Here is a 20,174-nt window from a genome sequence, read left to right on the forward strand (position 1 = left end):
GTTGACAATTCCCTCATTGTATCCCCCCCCCCAAAAAAAAAAAAAAAAAATCATCTAGACTGAGAAAAAACATTTTTTTTTTATAGTGTTGTCTTTCATCCAGGACTAGTGCAATCTGCCTCAACACCCTTTCCATCATCAGAGCTATGTTGTGAAACATCATAGCTCTTATCCCCATCAGCTGTAGGGGAGGCCAACAGAATGCATAGCAAAAAAAGCATGTCTGCTGCCATCACATGTTCAACTTTTGCGCAACTGAAAAATCAACTCTGCTCCGAATACATGCAATGTGCCACAGCCCTGATGACATGGTATGTGTGATGAAAGTGGCCTTTCTTTCTTTTTTTTGTTGTTGTTCTGTTACACGATTCAGCCTAAAAGCTGAAAATGCATTCTTGACGTATGCGTGTGTAAAGTTTATCTTTGTACGACTCTCAACCTATGAGAAGTCCTTGCATTCTAGAAATGGTAGTAACAAGTCCCTTGTATGATGAACATTAACGATACTGGACCACTTTGACAGACTAACTTATGATACACACTTTATGCTCTTTTCAAGATGGAGTAATTAATCACCATTAAATGGTGATGGCTATAAGGAGCTCTCAGAATTATGTTTGAGAAGCTGATCAGTTGGTAACAAAAGAGTATAAAAAGGAGTACATGCAATAGGATTTTGTGCATACTCCTAAAGCATCTTTGCCTTTGAGTGTTTAATTGCTTCTAAATATCTACAATCTCATGAGAAGGTAATAACTTTGATTACTAATGTAATTTATGTGTATGAAATAAAAATTTGGCTTTTATTGTTTATTTGCTTCCTACCATTATCAATCTAATAAGAAGAAAGTAATACCTGGATACGTGTTGGTAATGAAGGATATGAAGACCCCCCCCCCCCCAACATACAATGTATGCACCCTTCTTGCTGTTAACCCGTTGAGGACGGTTTGATTTTGCTACAACACGCATTTCCCATAGACACCTGCCCGAGTATACTCGGGACTCGTCCTCAACGGGTTAATGAGCCAGAATGCCCATAATCCAAGATGATAGTCATTAAAAATCCCTTTAAAGAATGAGAATACCTCATACTGCTGCTGAACAGTCAAATGGAGACACTGCTAAACCAGAGACTATTACTTATAGCAAGAAAATATAAAAAACAACCATAAAGATATCGTAAGACGAGAATCATCGGAACTATCCCTTGACTGCCACATCTCCGATAAGTAAAACTTACGAACTTATCCATTTAGAATAACTATCTATGTATTTCAGGTCTACATTATCCATGAAGAGGTTTATCCACTATGCTGGCGTTTCTAAGGCCTAGGGGATGGAAGACATTAATGTTCCTGCAAAGAAATAAAATGTGATAGGATGCTTACCTTGTCCAACCTGGACCCTTGGTGAAACTGCTCTCCCGACTTTCCCGTTCCCGTTCCCGGTGCTCCCGGTGGAGCAGCCTCTCCCGCTCACTCTTGCGCTCCCGCTCCCGTTCCCTCTCGAGCAGGGCGGGGTCGGGATGTGGGTGAGGGTGAGGATGGGGATGGGGATGAGGGTGGGGGTGGGGATGGGGGTGGGGGTGGCTGTGGGTGTGTTGCCCGGTCTCCTGCGAGCGCAGGTCCGGGGCGGGGTGTGGCGGTCCCCCTAGACCCTGAGGAGGAGGGATGGGGTGGGTGGGCCCGCTCTGAATGACATTGTGGTTGGTGACGAGGCTGCTGGTGCTGTTGTTGGTGGCGTTGCTGGCTGCCGCAACAGTGGTGGTGGTAGTGGTGACGGTGCTGACCAGAGGCGGGCGAGCAGTGGCGGCGGTGGTGGGAACCGCGCTATTGCTGCCGATGAGGGATGGCTCAGCGGAGGCGTTGACTGGCGGCAACTGGTGGGCCGTGGGCGGGGGCACTGCTGGCTCTGAAGGGGAGGGGCTCGCATCCCCGTTGGTCTGCGGTGTGTTGGAATTAAGGTTCGGCACCAGGTCTCCTATGGCACAGACACACACAATAAAGACACGAACTTGTGATTTCCTGTCATCAGACTGGTGGGGTCAGATAATGCTTGATGATCTCGAAGTGTGCAATCACTACAGAGTCAACATACACTTGCCCATCTTACTTTATTTCATCTATTCATTCATTTCCTCGATAATAACAAATAAACTTACATCACATTACGCTCATACAAACCCTATTGGTGCAAAGAATGATGCAAAATATATTCAACTGATTCATATAATAATGATGTAAAATGTCAGTAGTTTGCTGATGCTGGCGTATCATTGTGAAATATACTCCAGTGGCAACACATGAAGCAAGACTGTAATTTTTGTATAAAATACATGTATTACAAATGAAAGAAGACATCTAGGTAGAACTGGTATAATGTAAACATGACAAAAGGATCAGACATCACAAGACACACCAAAGACAAATGAGGTTACATGAATCTGATTACCACTGCGTTACCATGTGACAAAATGAATATTCTACAGAATAATGATTGGTAATGATATCACAAATCATAAGGTATTTTCTTCAGGGAAATCATTATTCCAGCAATACAAAGTTAGCATGTTAAAGGGTGTGTACAGTTCTGGTCGAGGTGAGAATTTAGCTTTTAACGTTTTGCGAGATATTCAGAAACCACTCTATGAGATGTCAAAGAGCATGCAGTTTTAAGGGGTATCAAAAGTTTATTCGACGAAAATCAGTTTTGAAATGGCTGAGATATCCCAAAACAAGGTGAAACAAAGAGATCCTAATAAAGTTGTGGCATGTCGCCTTTTATTATTAGCACTTTTTTGGATATCTCAGCCATTTGAAAACCAATTTTCATCAAATAAACGTTGAATCCTTCTTAAAATTACATGCTCTTTCATATTTCATAAGAGGCTTTTCACTATCTCACTTAGGAATGTTCAAAACATGAATCCCCACCTCAACCAGTACTGTACAGTCCCTTTAATCTGACCAATCATCATTACCCACCAATGCCATAAACATTGTAACCACCATCATGACATCTTCTGCTAGTATTCAAAAAAAAAAAAAAAAAAAAAAACCACACACACACATACACACATGTATTCATCAAGTAATGATAAAAAACAAACAAACACCACACTGATCATCAGTTCCATCATGTCTTCCCAACATAATCTTATTCCAACACAGGTAACACTCCCTCCACACCGCTCCCTACCCCTCTTCACCACACCCTACCCCTCTACACCACACCCTACCCCTCTACACCACACCCTACGCCTCTACACTGCACCCTACCCCTCTACACTGCATCCTACCCCTCTACATTGCACCCTCCTCCTCTTAACCACACCCTACCCCTCTACACCACACCCTATCCCTCTATACTGCACCATACCTCTTTACACCACACCCTATCCCTTTACACTGCAACCTACCCCTCTACCCTCTACACTGCACCCTACCCCTCTACACTACACCCTACCCCTCTACACTACACCTTACCCCTCTACACCACATCTATCCCTCTATACTGTGCCCCACCCCTCTACACCACACCCTGTCCCTCTACACTGCACCCTCCTCCTTTACACCACACCCTACACAGTGTCAGTCCTCCCCTCCAATCAACCCCATGCATACTGTTAAAAAAAATCTAAGACGGCAGTATCAGCAGGACATGAACACCCTGCATTATTTACATCGTGTTGCAGGAGCGAAAATTGTTTGAGGCAGGTAACAAACAAGTGAGCGCCCCAGCGCGCCACTGCTAATCTGATCAAGCGGTAATCTAACTTAGCCCGGATCGCAGATTGACGCCAAATTGAATTCGCACACTCTGGGGGGAAATAATTAACCTACCAATTTGGATTGGCATCCTCCAGTGCCCACTCTTAGACTGTCTTCCTCCCAAGCTCCCCTGCCCACTCTTTTTCCTCCTCCATCTCACGCTCTTCTCCACCAAGCCTTGACACATCTTTGCCATCGACGATGCCTCGATGGAAACCTTGAAACAATGTCCTATGGCTACAACATCTCCTCCTCGTTTTGTCCACTAAAGAGCTCGCAAGGAAAAAGCAGCTGCCTCCCAGTGACCTTTCACCTCCCGCAAGAATTCCCCACATCACAGTGAAACGAAACCCCTGAAATTTCCCTTTTCGTCAATAATGACTAACAGGTGATAAACAACAACAACAAAACAAAAACAAACAGCAACTCGTTATTTCGATTTCATGACTCACTGAGTGCATGTACATAGTATGGGCATTCTTTGATGCATGTGTATGATGTCGAGCTGGCCCCTATATAATGCCCATCTGCGTCGTGACAGACTGGCATTTATGTGATCAGGGTGGCAGTCTCGTGATTGGGAATTCAATTGACACTTGTACCAGCGATGTCTGCCCATTTTCTCACCAGCAATCAGATCTCAATCACAGCCATGCTGATGGGGCAGAGGAGCTCCGTGGACAGAGACCGATGCATCTTCTTCGTCATTACGCTTGTGGGAACATGACGCCTAAACAGTGTGATCCACCCAGGACCAAAGGGGGGTGGGGAATTGGTGAGGCTGGGATTACAACACTATCTGCGGCCAAATCCCACATTCTGCAACACGCTACTCTCCTCTATGGTTCCCCTCCTTCCTCCCCCCCCCCCCCCCCGACTTTAGGGCTTCCCACCCAAATTGAAGACAATTGCCATATAATGAAGTCTTGGCTACGTTTTCAGGACTAATCAGCTCCGTAAATTGGTCTGCGATGTGGCAGAACGGAGAGAGAGAGCGCACCTCCTCGCTGGAATTGGAAATCGGGTTTCGAATAAGACCAGTGTCACCTCCGCGTAATCACATCGAGACGGATGCCGTAATAAGGATGGAAGGAGCTAAAGTGAATTTGACTACCATAGTGATTTCTCTCTATATTAGGTGATACCGGTGGAGATAGCATGAGCGAACGGGAGACGGAAAAAGGGAGGAAAAAAAAAAGAAAAGAAAAAGAGAAGCAGACACAAATGAGAAGGCTGTGAAAGCCCGGGGGCAGTTCCTGTTTGGAAAATGGGACTTAGGATTGTTATCTGATTGAAATGAAACACTCCCGAGTTTTCGCAGCGGATTAGCCGTGAACTTTGACCTTCTCATCCATTGACATTTTCACCTGGAAATTAGGGCGTCCCGATGCCTTCCCCCGTCGCCGTGGAATGCCATCACTCCATTCTCTCTGCACGACTCGGCAGGGCAAACACAACTCGGTGCACAACCCGGAGCTAGTGCCGTGCCAAAGCATTGCGCTGAGACAAGCCAAAGACGGATAACGCTCAGAGGTGAATATGTCAGCCCACTGCCGGGGGAATGTCAGTCTAATTCTCTCGCATCGTCGGATGGGCGCAATAACATTTTGCATTCCGGGGAGGGAGGGTGGAAAAACAGGATTTCCTCGCTTGTAATAGGCCGTGAATACCACGGGGATGTTCACTTGACTTACTGAATGCTGCGCATGATTTCCTTCCTGTTTATCCTTAGCTCTTGGAGCTCAACTCACTCCTCGATTTGTGTCAAGAGGAGCGTGTATGAATGTCTCACCAGGGTTCATTGGAAACACTGATCCAATCAGAGTTAACTCTACATGGTATTCAGAGCTGGGAGGGGGAATAATATTTACAAGCACATGCCACAAATACAGTAGAGAACATTGAAGCTATTTGGAACCACACAATCTGAGCATATCATTGCCTCATCAACAACACTGTGCCCCAAATCTACTTGGTAAAGTGTTATGTCGTACTAGAAGAATCAGTTTGTCTCAAAATGTTCCTACTACTCTTTTTAGTTAAGACATAAATATAAAACAAATTTGAAAAGAAAAACAACTGTAAAATACACACTTTTTACAAAGCAGCACAACAGCATTAATCTTTGCTTTGTGAAAATTATTTTTTTCTCCTTTCATTGACTCACATAGTTCTGCCTAAAGAGGAAGACAATAGTTGTTATCATACATTTGTTGTTGTTTTTGACAACTGAAAGTGACTTTAGCTGAACTCAAATTCATATGTATTTCTGCCATAAAGCATCTAATATATGCAGTGCACTGCTTTTAGAATCAAGGTCAGGGCTATAAAGAATACCTGTACTTCAAATAATTCCCCTAAAGAAATACACTTTGCCATCATGTTTATTATCTTTACATCTCAGAAAGGGAATGCACCCCCATTAGAAGCGCACTGTTGGCACGCAAAGGGAGCCATCACACAGGCACAAGGGAAATCATCAGCCCAAGCAGAGCAGGCTTTCATTTCACGGCTTAATACTCTCACATCTTTTCAGAGGACTCATTATCTCAAAACACTGGTATTAGACATCTATTTTCTGGTTATGTCTAAGGAAAAACGTACTCCACAATAACTGCCTCTAGCAATACTCAAACAAAACAATGTGAATTAACCCAGTATGGAGTCGGTGAAATTGAAGAACTTAGCACCTACAGAGACAAAGAGACGGAAAGCAAGAACGAGAAAAAGAGAAATAGAAAGTGAAAGAAAGAGGGGGAGGCAGAAGACTGAGGGAGCAAATGTTATGTTAGGGTCAGTAGACACGCAGAGAAGGAGAGCACTTAAAAACTGAAAGGTCACGCGAGGTCAGCAGAGTGCTGAGAGCTAAATTCGGCCCACTTGGAGGGGAGTTTGGGCATCGTTTTGGGGCATGTCAATCCAAATTTGGCATTTCTGCACTTGATAGGTTTATGCATCTCTCTCTCCTTCTCCCCTTGCACCATGGTGGCTATGAATTTGGCTTCAAAAAGGCAGACACTTGTATCAAAGCTACTGTCTATGGTGAACTTGCATGATAGTGCTCCTTCAGGCAATATAGTCAGATAGACGAAACTGTAAACAACAAACTGAAATAGATGCTTTCCAAATACCTCAATCATAAGACATAAAATGCGATTTGAGCACACACACACACACACACACACACACACACACACACACACATAACCACTGAGCTGAAAATCATCAGAAAAAATCCCCGGCAATGATTTGCAGAATGAAGGACTAAGTTGGATTTTATTCTTCACAGGGTAAGTTTATTAATGTGGGTCAGGCCATTCCCTCTTGTAATTCCAAACCCGGATTCCAACCACATTGTTGCTGAGTGAGAGAAATTTTTGACATGGTTACAGGAAATCCCCTGGATGCCATAGTCATTCACCTTTCTCATGAGCTCAGCCATGTTTTCCTGTTATTCCTCGCAAAACTCTATCCATCCTTCTGTGCAGGCTACAGAATATTTTTGAATGTCATACCCTTTTCAACGTGTCTCTTCCTTCTGTATTGTGATGTCCTCTTGCAATTATGGATTATTTCACTTTTGCATCCATTCAGGAGATGAAGATAAGACATCTCTCATTGTCGTCATTATCATCTTGAAAAAAAATATGATTTTCTTATATGTTCTTCCTCTACAATTCAACACTGCCACCTCTTCTGCCCTTACCATCATTGCCATCATCACCATCATCATCATCATCATCATCATCATCAACACCATTGTCATCATCATCCTCATCACCATCATCATCATCCTCATCACCATCATCATCATCACCATCATCTTTGTCAATGCCATCATCGTCATCCCAGTCAACACAACACATCACTACCCAACATTACCCTCAAGCCCTATCCAAGGCTCATCACCATGTAACTACCACATTCATCACTCGCGTCTGCCCCTGTACGAGACTGCCCCCACCCATCATCCAATCACTCTCTCCCCGCATCACTCCCATCAGGACCACTGTACTGCTCCTTTCATCCAGCCCCACCATCATCTTCTTCTCAGCTATCATCTTCCATCATTCCTTCACTGTCACAGTACATTATCATCATCATGCTCCCCCCCCCCCCCTCCGCCCTTTTTGTCTAACTCAGCACTGTATAGTACTCTACACAACTTGATGAAGGCAAGAAATGAATCACTCTCACCACAAAGACGCTGTTACACGATCATCATCGACTATATTCTCTCAGAGACATCAAGACTTCTTGGAAAGATATATCTTTCCCGATGAAAGACAAGACATTTTTCTTTTCTTTGAAGAAAACAAACATTCTTGCAAGATCTTTGGATAGGATAAACATACGTGCAAGATTTTGTCAGTTTCCACTGGTCTAAGTCGGGCTATTAATAACTCACATATGGATATTCACCTCAGCAGATAGTGCAAAACATCACTAGTCTAATCACAACTCCTTTATACCCCTTCCGATCCCCACCTTGCCATTTCCCCGACAGCATTCATGCCGAAGATAATAATCGATGCCAAATGAGAGAACGGGGAGAGAGAAGAAAAGAAGAAGACTGCCACATAGTTTATTCTTATTCCCGACAACCAAATGATACTCAGCGCTCTCTGGCTAGATTGAAATATGGCAGAAATTATCACCTCCGGCTGATTGTTTTGTGAAATGCCGTTTCTGTGAGAGAGTAGAGTTTCTTCCCCCCCCCCCCCCCCCATCGATCCATCCCCCTCCTTTTTGTTCATCACACAAGGCTTCGGCAAATGAGTGATAAATACAGCGATGAGCGGGATTTGGGGGAATATCAAATGGAAGCCAGTGTCAATTCCGCGCATAATGAAGATGACAAATTCTGGTGCCAAGGTTTATAACCAGAATCATCCTTCCTCGCGCACACGGCAATGGAGAAATATGGACCGAAATAGCGAGACAGGGATAGAGGGAGAGGAAATGATTCCATACAAATATCAAATCAGCCACACATACACAGACGAAAATTGAGCACCACAACTAAAGCCGGTGGAGAGAAAAAAAAAATTGTCTGCCCATAATTAAATCAATATATCAAATCAGTGTATGGATGCATCCCCTATAGGGGGGCACAGCCAACAGAATTTGGGTCAGAGCTATGTTGATCCTCATCTGCCGCAAATCAATTAGATTTTCTCCCAGTTTGCCGAGCGCCTTTGTGGGGTGGATCATCCCCGGAATTATTTTCCGAAAACGGGTGAATTCTTTTTTAGTCAGGCGGGAATAACTGACGCTCACACATCTTTCGGGGGGGGGGGGGGGGGTGGGACATACTGAGAGTGATGAACACAATGGGGTGGGGCACATATAGGAATAGTGTGAATGTAGCAGGATAAAAAAAAAAGTTGTGGTTAATCACATTTGTTAGGACCAGAAGTCATAAGTCAGCAATCCTGGATTACATCCGTGAGGAGGTCTTCTTGCCAAAAGACAAATGAATCTGGCCTTGGGAATATTTACTAATGTTCTGAATTAGCCACCTCATAGTCTCACATCCAGACAAAACAAAGCTCTCTTCTACACAAATTTGTGCATGTTTCACTAACAAAGGGAGGAAAGATTTGACGTATAGGTCTGAATTACAACTGACAGTTAATGAGTGTACTCCACCAGAAAATAATCTAACTGATGCTTACTACTGGTGCTCTCAAATGCATTCACATTGCTACATGTACGTTGATAATCTTGTCAATGCTAAAGTGATTTTGGCATTACAATTAAAACATTTCTGTATTTTTGTTGCTGGGCTGTGGAAAATGTTGGAGCAAAAAACTGACAACCAACAAATCCTGGCGAATACGCAATTATTCAGGAAAAAAAAATCCACACAAAACTTCTGCTAATTTTGCAATCAAAAGGGTAGTGTATTCCATTCATTCAAAATCCACATCAAAATGATTCTAGCTGCTAACCAATAGGTCTATGTCTTGATTTGATGCTGTTGTGTTAGTATCACACAAGCCTTTGTTAATCACCAAACAATCTGATGCATGGGATATTGTGTCTGAACATGTATGGTGCATCTGAAGGTATAGAGTATATTCCTCTGGTGATATCTAACGAACAAAAACTTTCCCAATTAATTGGTATTGGTGGTGGTGGTGGTGGTGGTGGTGGGGGTCTACTCTCTTGGTGTGAACAATCACATGAAGTATAATGGGCTAATGAAGCAGTGGTCATTTGTCATTAACATCTAAGTTTCTATCACCCATTACGTCCTGCTTGGTTTTGGCACATGAAGTAAATCGTCAAGTGCCATGCTTGGGGTATCGTATGAATCACTGAAAGCGATATCAATCATAACCCTTTATATTCCAGGGACTTTGGCCAGTGTCTACGATGCTATGGGGTTTTTTGTGCCAATCAGCACTCAGAACACACAAAAGGTTAACAAACCACCCAGGAGAGCTCACCAACACTGCCTACGATCGCGGCATTGTTCTGAGAGCTGCTCTCGAGTTATCATTCTGACCGCATCCACAGTCTTTGCCCTCATACACAATGGGACTGTATATAATCACCAGTATCACACTATAACACAGCCCACATCTGTGCATTATTAAGCGGTATCCGCAGCACAGTAGAAATTATGGTCGTTCGTCAATGATTGATCACTCAGGGCTACATAGGTTGCCACACCTTTTGATGACATGCTGCTATGATATACATTCAGCACCCTTGTAATACAGAATAAGATTACACTACTCTCAGTAACAATGCCAGCAAAGCTGTTTTGAGCATGGGAAAGACTTCAGAAATGGATATCACTCGATCACTTCAATGAATTGTCATACATTCGTGATTATTCACTAAACAAAAGGAATGACTTTAAACAAGGCCATTATCTTCAAATTTCTGAACAAAGCATTGGGCTTGACATGCGGTATAGACCATCCATTGATAGAGGTTAAGATCAAGGAGCTTCGAAGTTCCTTGTTAAGATTCAGCTGTGTGCATATTGAATTTAAGAGTTGCAAAGGCATGGGGGGAGGGAGGAGGGGGGTAAGCAGAGCTCTTCAGATGGGTTTGGTTTGAAGCCAAGCTTGCCGTCACCCTGCAGATATCCTAATGAATTGTGATTAGATATCATTTCAGGGGGCTCAGACTCCTGGGTGATGGCACTGACAGTTGGTGACCTCATGTGGGGAGATAATGGTGGAGGAGGGATGGCAGCCCTGCGGTGGTCGCCGTGACAACCCCCGAGGATGCCATCGTATCATCTCTCATCAGCTTGGATCCCAGACAAAAACTTCCAATTAAAGGTTGTGACGGGTAAAGTGGAGATGTGGCGTGAGCTCTTCCACCGATGTTCATCCCTGTCATGCAGACACGCATTGTTGACACCAGGGTAGCTGCCTGACAACACCATGATACACACAGAGAACATTTGCTGATACAAATTATAATGATGACATATTTTGACTCATCACAAACAATCTGAGAGAGAGGGAGACTTGTTTACACCATACCATCTCAACCAAGCTTGATGTGGACCACATCCAATCAGTGATTCAGGGGACGTAAAGAGAAGCCTTTTTGAGGAGATATCATTTTTGAGGTCTCTACAGTGTAGTCACATTCATTCTCTGATCACTACCAGTGAGGATAATGCTTTCTCGAACAAGGACTACTGCACCAGGTCTAATCAAATCGTTTATTAGAAGGTCGGAGAAATAAACCATAATTATACCACAATAACCTACTGCTTTTCTGTTGTCTTTGCTTTGAAAGTCCTTCCAGATTGACAAGACCTTTAAAATCTCAAACAATTGAAATAAGAACAAAGACACATATTTGCTTTGATGTTGTGGCGACCATTATCTCAAAAACTTCCAAAATACTTGCTGCTAGAGCCACAATAAAAAAGAATGTTATATAAAAGGTTACAAAATACGATGTAATACTGTCATGTGATATATTGCATTACCATCATCAAAATGAAGTGAGAAGATTTTCCCAGCTAATGCACCAATTAGTATACAGCAGAAGAGATGTACAATATAAAAAAGAATGGCACATAACTATAAATATTCCCCATTTCGCTGCTGTTTGACTGTCTTTTTCCAGGCCAACTGGATAGCTAATGGCTCGTTTTATTGTCCATGTAGTGTTTTAATGCTTCTGTTGCCTTGACAACCCCTCCACAAGATGCCCTCCTTTGAGAAAAAGCCAGATGAGACATTGCGCATAACTCAACTCTTATTCCTGAGTTATACAGAGTGGCTGCCGCGATGACATCTGCGGGAATCGAGAACTCTTCATCTATCGGATTCGGCAGATTATGGCCCCCTCGCGGGAGGCGAATTGAATAGGGTGCGATAAAAGACACGCGGATCAGATTCTCGAGATAGATGTGTGACTGATTGGCCATAACTCATTTACCACGGAGCGCGATTCCTCAAGGAACTAACATCTGACTCTGAAATGTTTGACTTGTGAATAAATGATGGCGAGTCGAGCCGGAGTAGTTTTTCGAGCTGCCGAGCTGCCTTAATTCACGAATTGGGACGCATCCTTAATTCCACGGACGTAAATTATTCAAGTGCCTGTGATTTAAACAGCCCATTTAGACTGGCATTAACTGTTGTGAAGCAGCGTCGAGGGGGGATGAGGAATAATCTACGAAAATAACTACCACTATAATGAATTATCCTCATGCATAATTAAGAATGGAATTGGGGCTTTCGCGAGATCGCGGATGGGTTTCAAAGGAGGAAGAAGACAGAGAGAATACAGGGTAGTGGATGCATGATTAATACCAACAATGACTGTCTACACAGTCGTTTTCCAGCACACCCCGAGATTTGAAATTGGCAGCCAGGTCACAGCATGGCTTGGAATACAGCCTTTTGCGTCTCTCCGAGGGCCCATTTCATATGCTAAGGGGGTTAAGCCGGCCATGACAGAGGCAAGACACGGGGCAATAATTTCACCTCAACATGATAGTTTCCAAGGGGCTGGCACACGAGGGGGCCCTCTCAATCCTGGGATAAGCAATGCTCGTGGCTGCATCACATGATCTGAATTCACTCCTTCGAGCCATCGCATTCAGCCATAGCCAATTCAATGTCGCCTCTTCCCCATCTCATGATGCAAAGGAAAGACCCTAGCTGTGAAGTTTCTGTACCTGCTTCAAAAAAATCAAAACTTTCTTGCCTGTAATCATGTTTCTGAATGACATATCTCTCCAGGCATTTAATTGCTAACTCTCTAGGAAGAGTCTGTGCTCTTGAATGTTTCTACAACAGATACATGGTGCTATACAAGTGCTGTGGATCATCATCATCATCATCATCATCATCATCATTCATCATTTCCAAGCATGTTCACACCTACTGTAATGAATCTCCCCACCCACTGCGAATGTTCTGCAAACAATCAATCCATTCAACAGCTGTGGGTGAAACTCAAAGAAATTTACTTGATTAGCATGTAACATGTGTCTCAAGACATTTACAACCAAGTCCTCTGCCAATTTGAGAGGGCTTTAAGTCTGATTGACTTGGCTGGCAGTCATATGGCTGGCAGTCACATGGCTGCCCCTGTCATTCACAAGATATGCATCCGATATCTGGTTCCCTATCATGTTGACTGCATGCTGCCTTGGGGTGGGCATTCAACTCCTTGAAACATCTCAGAGCAAAAGACAACACGGATTCAGTTCAAAGGGACAACATAGCTACCACGACCTCTGACCTCCACATGTTACATAATCACACACACATATTCATACTGCAGCTAATTTAAACAATCCTGCAGAACCCCAATTCCTGTAAAACCAGAAATTTTTACGTGCATTTCAATTTTACAAATTTCGGGAGAGCAGTGCATATCAGTTTAGCAAATTTTGGGGAGAGCCATGCTTCGCAGAATTAAAATTCATGCAAAAGTTCTTGTCTACACTACAGGCAATGAATGCAGTGACAATACGCGAAAAATTCATGCCACAAAAAAAAAAGGTCGCCGGCTCCAATTTCTCAAAAATTTCATGCCGCGAATATTTCTGGTTTTACAGTACCATATTTGACTCTTTTCCATACGGCTGCCAATTTCCTTTTCCATTCCATCATCAGCCAGGTTCCCCCATCCCCCTCCCCCTTACACCATCCCAAAGTTTCCTCTTGCTGAAGACTAGGCCAATGGCAAGCTGCGTTAAATGCTCAGCACCCTGCTGGGACCAGGGACAGACTTGGAAGCTAGTCTAGCAGCAAGGGGCAAATTGCCAGTATCTGCCAAGGTTGACAGTTGGGTTTTCAACAGCCCCCCCCCCCCCCCCTTTGTCACATGTTACCCACAGTGACTGGATGGTAAACTAACCCAAGGTACGTTTATCAACTCACTTCTGGCGCAGAATTAAGGTTTCCAAACAACTTTTAGGGAGTATTGAGACGTTGATAAACGCAAAGCTGTTTTGATTAGGTGAGGTTAGAAATGCGTTTCTGAAATGCCCAAAAAGTGTGATCGCAAATGCGTATGAGCCAGAAACGCACTTCTGTAGGGTTGATAAACGCAAAGTAGTTTTGAAATGCATTCATAGCTTGGACCTGCCCACGCCAAGAAGCACTGCCAACTACACATCACGACTATTGGGTCAAACTACGCAATGGAGCTGCAATGTGATGAGGCTTGCTCTACTCACAATAGAGATGATAAATGCAACAGCTCGAGAAATGCAATCTGAAATGCCTTTCCAAATGTATTTTGATAGTGGGTATTGAAATGTGATGGGTGATACGACATTTGCTCCTGAGACAATTGCTTCCGTCTTATTTTCTCCAAGGACGTAGGGTTAAGATTAGGGCTGTGATAGAGACTTAGGTTTTGTTTGGTGTGAGGATTAGGATTAGGTTTAGGGTTACATTTGTCTGTAAAATTTATGTTTGGCTTAGCGTGTAGATATTTCATGGGAGCAATTGTCACAGGAGTAAATGTCATGGAACTGTTTCAAACATGGGACAGATGATAAACGCAGCCATATATTATGCTTAAAAGTACTGGGTAATTCCTAATATTAATACCCCTAAAATAGTGACCACCCCCTCCCCATATCTGATAAGCGAGGGCATCTATCTTGGGGTATCCACCTCATCGTCTTGGCATGAATGACGTGAAAAATGATGACGCAGGGAAATGTATCATAGGAATACAAACAGGATATATGCAGGTGGTGCTGGCAAAGAAGGCTGATCTTTGAAAAGTTCAAGAGGTCAATGGTAGGTCTACACCCTCCCCCCTCCTCCTGATTCCAGTCACATATGCTATGATGCATGGAGCGATTTGACCATAAAGGTTAACAGCACTGTTACCTCAACGAGTGGGTTACCTTAACACAACATAAAATAACACAAAGTTAACAAATTGGGGTAATCTAAAGCAAAAGACTGATGCCCCCAAACTATGACCTCTTAAAATGACTTGAAATCCACTTACAAGACGATTATGGAACTCTGATGCCTTGCTCACGCAAGAATAAAATCTCTAAAAATTGGAGTCTATTTCTTATGTACGTAAATTTGCATTGGCGGTTCAGTGTTTTTCCATTTCTGGTGTACATTAACGAAGAAAGAAGGGTCACCTTGACACAAACTATTCTCCATATCAACTTTGATTGACATGAGTTATCGGAGACAAGGCAATGATCAAACACACAGAGATTAGAGTAGTGTTTATTTGTGGTGTGTGTATGTGTTTGCGAGTGCTGTGTGTGTACACACACACACACACTGGGGGGAGGGTAAGTCCCAACAAAACAGGACATATATTTACACATCTCTCTTTCTTGCTTCAATTTAACCACACTGCTAAAGCAAGCCAAGTTCAGCTACAAATACAATTTTCATTCACCTCTACAGAATGTTATCTCTTTCGTCCTTGTTTTTATCTCTTTCATTCTTTTTATATATGGAGACTTGCCACCATATCTTTTTGTTTCTCTTTTCAATCCCCCCCCCCCCCCCCCCCCGTCTTGACACCTCACAAGCCAACCCTTATCTATCAAGTGTCTGATAGTGCGTTATGAGCTGATCAACGAGATACCATTGAAAATGGATTATTTTCGCCGACATTATCGCGGCTCGCTGTGTTGGCGGAGGCGGCAAACAGACAAGAATACAGCCGGGGATATGACGGTCGATAGCATAATCATTATAACGTGTCGGGAGCATAGTCGTGGGTTTTATCAGTCACTGATAAACCAGCCACTCATCACGGCAAGGTCTTCTCCTATCACACCCAGGCAAGGCTCCGACTAGGAGATTATTGCAAATATTTGAATATTTGTGGCTCTCAAACTTCAACCCCTTCGGGATTCATTTTATCATACCTTTTAGACTCATCTTACCTAACACCTGACTACATATACTTGTAGAATTAGAAAAGCGGGTGGGGGGGGGGGGGAGGGAAACTGAAAAATGTGTGCATGCAGGGCATTGTCATTAGTAAGGCTTGCATGATGGATCCAAAATGGTGAAAAATACATGCGTGTGACTGTATTACCGAAGGATTTGATTGTGCCTCCTTTTTTGTTGGTGTTGCTGTTTTTGGTTTTCTACTAATGACAACATAATTATACTTCTCTTCCAAAATTATTCCCAGAGAGATATCATAATTGGGAAAAATGGAAATCAGAACCCTAGGACATAGGCAATATAAAGACAGATAAAGACTGACAAATATGAATTGCATATAAATGTAATGTTAGAAGAAACAAAGGGAGTGTTAGGGGGGAAAAAAACCCCCAAAACCTCGAACCCAGCATCCAAAAATTGCTACATGTAGCGTTTTGGCGCAGCGATACGTTAAATTTGACAGGGTCAAATTAAGAGCACAGCAGGGCTACGGAAATGGCACTAATACGCAATTATGACATGGCAATATTGCTGTAGGCATGGTGACCGAACTATGGTTGAAAAAAAAGAGAGAGAGAGAGAGGAGGAGTAGCGTGTTAGATTCTCTTATGCCTGGATCCCTTAACCCCTTCTCTCTCATCCTTCCGTGAGACCAGTATGGACACCCCAATGTGACAGCCAGGAGGTTAAGACAAATTGTCAGGTGTCCAGTGATGGGCAGAAAAGAAACAAAACGCAGGTTCAAATTTGGGATGGGGCAAGAGCTGGAAGACGAAAGAGAAAATGGAGCATGGAGGTCGATGCCGCGGGAGATTGAAAGATTTGGAGCTCAATCACAGAAAAAATTGGCAGGGGCGGAGCAACAACTCAGAAAGTATAAGGACAAGAGATAACGTATAAACAGGGATGACCAATATGCACAAATGGAATGAGAGGAAAGCGATTAGCTCTGGACCATCGAATGGCAAAAATATAAAAAACAACAAGAAGGAAATGATAGTAGAAGCATTTGATTAAAGGTAAATATCATAATACAGCATGAGGGCTGGAACCTAGGCACAAATATTTCCACAAACAACTAAGCCGAGGTCTATGTTCATTACAGAATCTGACAGACGGAATGTAAAGGACACAGCAAACCCACATGCCAATTAAAGGTCTTTCCCAATGCAAGACATATGGAAGTCACATGAAAACATGTCATTAATTACTGTCAAACATACGTTACATAGTACCTGGCACACATGAAATAGAGAGAGAACGAGTTTGAAGCCTTCTGTCAAAAAGAACTGAATTTGACTGTTTTTTCTCCCCCAAACCCCAATATTATTATTTTTTCTCCCCAGAAGCAGCTAAAAGAGCTGTACACCCCCCCAGGAATCTGGATCCCTGAATCAACAACAGCTGTCACACCGAATTTGTTGGGCTCGCGTGATTGAGTACAAAACCCCCTCGAAATGAGTTAATACTTTTGGGCTTGCTGGGCTGCCCGGACCGACCGGGATGAAAACAAAATTCAACTATATATCAGTGCTAATCTCATTATGGCTTCATCTGGAGTTTGACGGGCATGGCCAGCAGAAGGAATAACAGCAGGGAAATTATTGAGGGTTTCCGCCCGGTGGAAACGCGCCAAATAAATCAATGTGATTTAACAAATTTGGCCGGATTAGTCCGCAACAAAGCTCGTTGGATCCGCCGAGGGAAGAGATTACAAGCATGCATCTGTCTGTTGATGTGGGTTTATCTTGTCAAATGGGCTTCAAGTGCGAAGCAGACACAGCGATATATTGTCTTGCGTGCAACACTCAAGGGTTCTTCTTGCTTTCACTCCCTGGAGTATTTCTTCGACAACTGTCTGGAGAGGGGTGGGGTAGGGGGTTCGCACCGCGCATTGAGGAAAAGCATAATTAGCCACCGCAGCATTGATTCCAAAAAGTGCAACTGACGTGTCGCATGGAATTACTGTCACTGTCGTTTTGGGCCGAGCTCTTTAAAGCACAGGGATGAATGGCTCCCCCTCCGCATCCCTTCTTCCAATGGATCCGGATTACATCAGTGCGAGAGTCCTATCATCTATTCCGTGATCAGGTTTTTATTTGGTGTTGGATCCCTGGGGAATCCCCCCTCCCTCCTCTTTTTTTTTTTCTTCCTCCCAAACCGTCATCCCCAAACCTCTTTCAGAAAGAGAGGCTCTGAAACTATCGCAGAAGTCCCCTTGGGGGATTTTCGCGCCCACCGGGCCGTGACTGAAAAGCAACATTAGCAATGGACAAGCACAAATTGGAGGCAATCCTGAAATGATATCCACTCTCCCCCGAGCTGGCAAGAGATGCCCCGTGGTGGGGGCGTAGCTGCCTGTGGCGGCGCTCGCCACACACGCAGATGGCAGGGCCCATCGGTTAGAACCTCATGGGGCTGAAGCCGCGGGTAAGCCCCCTCTAAGCCCCCCCTCTATGGCCGAGTGAGACTGGCGGCTAAGCCCTTTAATCGCCTTTGTTGGCTTTGGGTAATGGAAAGGTGTCATCGCGCCGACAAATGAGAAGGTCTGGGGGATTACCTCGCGCTCTTGATCCATCTCCATCAGGCAGGGGATGAGAGAGGAATGGCGGAGGAGAGAAAGAGGCAGAGTGCTGAGAAAGGGGAGAGAGGGAGAGATTACAGCCTCACGTTGCCACGGTGATGACCACTTCATCCGGGCAAAAAAAAAAAAGGGGGGGTTGTGGTCGGCGACGAGTGATATCAACACAGCAGGAAAGGGTGTAATACAATGCCGTCTGTACGGTACAGTGATGGGAGTCTCTGATAGCATACAGCCTGTATCACCATTTTGATAGCACGGATGCAATATCGTGTTCTAGTTACCATCAAGGTACCACTATCATCTGCTACTCTTTATCAGGTACTCAAAATGTAAGAACAAACATGTGTTATGTTCTCATGACTTTAATTTTATTCAAGACAATGCTTGAGGTATATCATATGCAGCATTTGCATGGCTGTCTTTGAGAACTCACTCTTACACAACAGGAAGCAATGAAGGAGGCTTGTGCAAAAAAGGATACAACAATGTGTTAGAATTTTGCAATGAGTTTTCACTGCTTTGCAGCCTGCATGGCTCTAGATGTCGTAACAGCTATGTATGTTCGGTGTCAAACACTTTTTATTTACAAGTGAGCTTTACGTACCTATCCATTTGAAGTGTTAACAAACTTGAGATGGGACAAGTTGAATTTACATGCACTGAAGGAAATATCAGTGGAAGCACTGTGATGATGAATGGCATAATCCCAAATGGCTAAAAATGACCTATGAGAGAAGTTCACTGCTACCACAACGCTTTGGAAGAGGTACAATTACTAGTATTTCAGAGGACTGGTGATGCAGCGGTGAGTCAAGGCCCGATAACAATCTATAGAGGAACCCCCGTTTCAGAAGGTGGGCTGGTGTGAACAAGTCTACTCACTCCTGGCTTTCCATGCTTTATTTGAAGATGCTTAGGGGGAGCTTAGCGGAGGGTGACACTGGATTAGGGGCACAGGGGAGAGGTGCTGATGTCATCTCCTCCGTCTCCAAGGAGAAACGGGGAGGAATAAGGAAGAGGAGAGGATGCGGGTGATAGAGAAGGGAGAGATGGAGGGGGGGGGGGGAAAGGAGATGGAGAGAGATAGATTTGCACAAAGTGGACTGACAGAAGAGACAAGAATGATGAAGGAAGAGAATGAGAAGAAGAAACACAAAGATGGACAGTAAGGAGGGGAAGAAGAACAAGATGAAAGAAGCAGGCTGGATGCCTTAAAGATTAAAACAAAACCCCCAAAGGAACACAAAAAACAACAAACAGAGCAAAATAAGGAGGGAATGTACCCAAATACAAGTTGTACATTTTGCACATGCCCAACACATAAAATGATGATGATGATGATGACGATGATGTAGATGATGATGATGATGATGATGATGATGATGATGATGATGATGATGATGATGATAATGATAATGATAGGCCGAG

The 20,174-nt window shown here is 43.7% G+C and overlaps 1 protein-coding gene across 1 annotated transcript in view; it reads right to left on the reverse strand.

The window, feature by feature from the left end:
- Positions 1–20,174, reverse strand: part of LOC140227660 (uncharacterized) — a 332,196-nt gene that overhangs the window by 9,305 nt on the left and 302,717 nt on the right. Inside the window, exon 7 of the mRNA XM_072308076.1 lies at positions 1,392–1,983. Coding sequence (XP_072164177.1) covers positions 1,392–1,983 — 592 coding nt within the window. The remainder of the gene's footprint in view (positions 1–1,391; positions 1,984–20,174) is intronic.

The sequence above is a fragment of the Diadema setosum genome, chromosome 4 (assembly GCF_964275005.1).
Source record: "Diadema setosum chromosome 4, eeDiaSeto1, whole genome shotgun sequence".
In the NCBI taxonomy this organism is placed as follows: Eukaryota; Metazoa; Echinodermata; class Echinoidea; order Diadematoida; family Diadematidae; genus Diadema; species Diadema setosum.